General features: G+C 41.0%; 1 protein-coding gene across 1 annotated transcript in view; it reads left to right on the top strand.

The window, feature by feature from the left end:
• Positions 1–640: 640 nt before the first annotated feature.
• The window catches only part of LOC108802899 (neuronal migration protein doublecortin-like), a 35,780-nt gene continuing 31,432 nt past the window's right edge, over positions 641–4,988 (top strand). Inside the window, exon 1 of the mRNA XM_018574744.1 lies at positions 641–871. Within this exon, the coding sequence (XP_018430246.1) occupies positions 641–871 (231 nt within the window). The remainder of the gene's footprint in view (positions 872–4,988) is intronic.

The raw sequence follows: 4,988 nt of genomic DNA, 5'->3' as shown, positions 1-4,988 counted from the left end.
GAACAGCTGTTGTAAATACTGATCCAGATACAGACTAGTGCACCATAAAGGAAATCTTGAAATTATGAACATATTAGGCATGCTTGAGGAACATGTTAGGGATAAAGGAGGAATGGGGTACCCCTGGTGTCAGTGGGTACCCCTGGTGTCAGTGGTGATGAGTGGAGAAATGCTCTTGTCAGTGATGGTCAACAGAAAATATTTTTTTTTCATATAGACCAGCGACATGTGGCCGTTCCTTGAATGACTTATATGGAATTAGTGATTTTTATAAGCAGCATTAGTTATGTAACATAGGTACTGTTTTATAAAACCTAAATGCAATGTTTATATTAAGGCTTTGGAAATGTCAGAGGATAGGTGCGCTGTATAGTGGCTATCATTACAAAATGTGCACTGTCACAGTGGTAGTTAGGGGTGAAAAGCGCCATTACATTTCAAGCCAATGGAAAAGTATATTGTTACAGTGGAGCCAGTGGAGATGTATGCCTTTACAATGATGGTCAATTGAGAAGTGTGTCTTTTTTTATAGTGGTCGGTGCCTCTGATATATATTAGTAGTGATGAGTGGAGAAATGCTCTTGGTGTCAGTGGTGGACAGTGTAGAAGTGTCTTAGTGTCAGTAAAGATTAGTGGAGAAATGCCCTTGGTGTCAGCGGTGGTCAGTGGACAAGTGTCTGATGCCAGTGGGGGTCAGTGGAGAAATGTTCTGTTGTCAATTGTGGTCAGTGAAAAACTGTTCAGGTATCAGTGGTGGCCAGTGGAAAGGTGTTCTGGTGTCACTGGAGGTTACTGCGGTACCCCTGGTGTCAGTGGTGGTCAGTGGAGAAGTGCCCTTGTCAGTGATGGTCAACAGAAATGTGCCTCTGGTGTCAGTGGTTACTTACCTGTTAAGCAGCTAAAGTCCCATTGTCACTCTCCACACATGTAAACACTTGCTGTTATTTCCAGGGTCTTGGTTTTAAAATATCTATTGCTTTTAATGCCTTTTATGTGTCTTACAGCTTTGTAGTACCACTGACAATGTGTAAACATCACTTGCTGCTGCCAAGCCAGGATTATCAATTTATTAGAAGCAAAACTCAGTGTGATAGTGAGCAGGATCCTCATTAGATCATGTGGCTCTAATTATCACTTTCTAGTAGATGATGCTTTTTAGTCCATACAATAGTGGCATGCATGGATGGAATTGTCTGTTTCATAGCTAAAAGGCAGCTGAAGAGCCCTCCCCCCGCTCCTAAAACATAATAACAACAATTTTCCGAGGCTGTAAGAGTGATGATGAAGATTATGTGAGACAAGCAGAGTAAAAAGTCAGTGACTTGTGTAATACTTTTGGCTACACCACTAGAACCAAAAGCATTTCCATTATAAAAAATAAAATGATCTTCCTGCACTTATAATGGCTAACCATAAAATGATTTATATACTACCAGCCTGTATTTTTTTTATTTACCTTTAAAGAAAACCCATCAGAAAAAGACACCGTCTTAGGCACTCCTTAGTGCATATGCTTGCCCTTACTGCAGCCTCCACCCCTGCCACTCTTATTTTCCCCACCACCCTCTAATGCGTGCTACTTCTGGGTAAGAGGACCATTACACATCTCCTGCCTCCCTGCAATGCAGCCTTTGGGCAACCAATCACCAGGCATCAGCACAGTCACTTCGATCATGGTGGGCACAATTTGCTCTGCAATCATTGACAACTGCCAATGACTTTGCACGGGTGGTGCAAAGGTCTGAGCGGTTGAGGAGCAGCAGTTAAAATATGTATAGACAATTTAGGGTGCCAGGACAGGTAAGGTTTTTTTTGTTTGTTTAGTTTAGGGAAATTGGCAGCAAGCAGGTTTGAAGCAAGCACAGGTTCACTTGAACAAAATAGGCGGTGCATTTAGTATATGAATCCTTTTAACTGCTCTTCATAAATATTTGAGATGCTATTGCATTCAGATTTAAGTTTCTAGAGATGGATTCTGATGTAACTTTCTTTTCGGGGGGGGGGGAAATGTATCAAAAAATGTATTCTTTTTGATACATTCCACTATAAAAGCTGTTAATGTGTTTCAGTACAGGCATTCTACATGGAAATTTGTAAACTGCCTGTTTGCTTTCACTGGGGTAAAATATTTACCCATCCTTTCAACATCACTTTGAAATGTTGATTGCTGCAGCTACTCCTTTACTTGTCAAAACATCTGCTAAATAAGACATAGGTGTTGGAGTAATGAGGAATCGTTGTGATTTAGGCCACCTTCTTTTCCATATGCTAAGTTTGATCTGGCTATTTTCTTTATTTGTCAGTGGAGAGCAGGCTGAGTCTTATGTTTTCCCTTTATCTGTCCTTTGCCATTTCTGTAGGAACGTAAAAGATCTGCAGACATGAGGGCACTTTCAGCATCTGATAGATGTCTGTAATTACCATTTGGATAGCATGCACATCTGTGCAGGGCCAGCCTCCACATCTGTATATTTGTCTCAATGACTACCTCTGCTTGTCCACTATTTATCCCACAATAAACTAATGTCCAATGTAGAATACCTAGACTGACCTTGAATTCTGGCAACACTGGTATTTACAAGAAGGAAATGTGGGTCTGATAGAATTTATGGTCTAAAGCAGCCTTAGATGGAACTGCTCATCCCCCAAGAACACCTGTTCTTGTAACATATTGTAAAATGTCATACAAGCCATACACAAAGGATCAAAGGAATGAAGCTGCTGGAATCACCTTAACATTTGCCTGTTATAATGTATGAAGTTTATCACAGTCCAGTTAAAATAATTCTGAGAAGAGAAGCAGTACATGCAGAGAAGCATCAGTGCAGTAGAGAGATATAATTTTATTCACTTTGGTAATGTGGGCTGGGGTGCATTATGTATCAGGGCTGTATTTATCCACCCAGTCCAATCCTGGTAATGAGCTTCCTGATGTCTCTGCCTGCCCTTGATAATATGCTTGTTCATTCTGCTTTAAGTCGCAGCAAGGGGCAGTAGAGAAAATTATTAATAATTGATATTTCAGACTGCATATGAGTCCTCCTGCTGTTTTCTTTAAAGGAATCAAGGTCCAAATATTTTCAACAGGGAGCAGCTATATGAATATGCATGTTTAACAGAACAGTTCCCTTGCAAACTGTATTTAAATATGTTTGAAACACTAGTTTAACCACTTCAAGACCAGGTGTTTAGACCCCCTTCCTGGCCAGGCCATTTTTCAGTATTCAGTGCTGCGATACTTGGACTGACGTTTATTCCGTCATGCAACGCTGTACTGAAATGAATTTTATACCATTTTTTGGGGACAGATAGAGCTTTATTTTGGTGGTATTTAATCACCACTACGGGTTTTATTTTTTACTATAATTAGGAAAAATTACTGAAAATTGTGAAAAAATATTTTTTTTTTTACATTATGTTAGGAAACACTTATTATTACCAAGTTTTTTGGTAAAATAATAAAGTCGGGGTCACGTCGGTTAAATAGACACCAAACATGTCAAGCTTTAAAATTGCGCGCACCTGCGACATCGCAGAAAACTACCATACAAGCGATCCGCCGGCTCTATAGCTGGCGGATAGCTTGTATGTTAACAGGCACCGCTGCCTGCTTTTAAATTGCGGTCATTTCCCACGCGCGAGGGGACGTGTCTGAGCGGACGTCTAGATCTGAGCGGACGCCCGCTCAGATCTAGAGAGCTCCGGGCCGGCCGTTTTTTTTAGTACGGCCGGCCCGGAGGTGGTTAAAAAATAATTTTTGCAAAACAGATGAAGTGGATCCATTCTGTAAATACCATATAACGTTGTTCAAAAAGTGTATAATTCCCCTGTAGGAAATTTGCACTAGAAAGGAATGTATTTACATATTTGAATGCTTGTCACAATATTTTTTCCAACCTCTTCTTCTGTTTTATTAAAGGGAAACTATAATGGCTCGAGTCAATTTTATAGCTATTTTTTAAATGTATAAACTTTTGGTTGAGCTATTGGTAACTGAAAAAAATAAAATTTTAAAAACATGTTTTGTTTTTTAATCATGTAGATGTGAAAAACTGCATAATAAATAGTATTCTACTTTTGAGCCAATAGGTGGAGCTTTAGGTTTCCCCTGTTGGCTACACCGGTTTTTCCTGGGTCTCTTTTTCTCCTTTGTTGTAATAAGTCAATATTGTATTATGGCCATCATAAATAGATGACATTGTTATAATGGGTATAGTACACTTTGACAGATGTCATTGATAATTGTTGCTAAGAAGAAAAACTTATTTTGCTTAATGTTGTATACTTAAAGGGCAGACCCAGAGAGACATTTCATTTATAAGGGTATGCATCAGAAAAGCTTCTCTCCCCATACAAGTCAAGGGAAGTACAAAAGCAACATAAAGCAGTTTGATACAGCTTAGAAGTGTCTAAAAATTATGTTAAATGCAACTGAACCCACCGGAAAACAAGCTGTGCTTCATCAGAAGACCTTACTCTGTCCAAAAAGTACAGCGTTCTTTAGGCACTTACAAGTGGAGTGTATACAACAATGAATGCCATTCATATTTCTGAATGGAGGGGGAAGCACCTGTATCCATAGCTAAAACTGGTCTGACATGAGTGAATGGTTCCGCATGCATGAATGTGAAAGCCAACTCTATGGGGTCTATTCACGAAGCTGCCGAAGGATCTGGCCGTAGTTATGGCAGATCCTTCAGCTAGCTTCGGCCTCAGGACCCCTTCGGTTCAGTAGAACCGAAGGGGTGCTGTACGGGCTATTCACAATAGCCCGTACAGCTCCCGATCATGGCCGAGCGGCTCAGTCGAGCCGAACGCATATGCATCGGCTCGGCTGAGCCGTGCTGAAACCTGAAGCTGGCCGAGCGGCCGGCCATTGGCCGGCCGACAGCCTGCTTTTGACAGCTGGGCAGAGCCAGCCGTGATCTTATGGCTGGCTCCGGCCACTTGCAGAGAGATCAGCGTCCCTGGTTACCTGCTAACCAGGG

Source organism: Nanorana parkeri, unplaced genomic scaffold (assembly GCF_000935625.1).
Source record: "Nanorana parkeri isolate BGI_ZX_2015 unplaced genomic scaffold, ASM93562v1 scaffold3205, whole genome shotgun sequence".
NCBI classification, from domain to species: Eukaryota; Metazoa; Chordata; class Amphibia; order Anura; family Dicroglossidae; genus Nanorana; species Nanorana parkeri.
The sequence above is the reverse complement of the archived record's forward strand: the minus strand, read 5'-3'. Positions and strand labels throughout refer to the sequence as shown.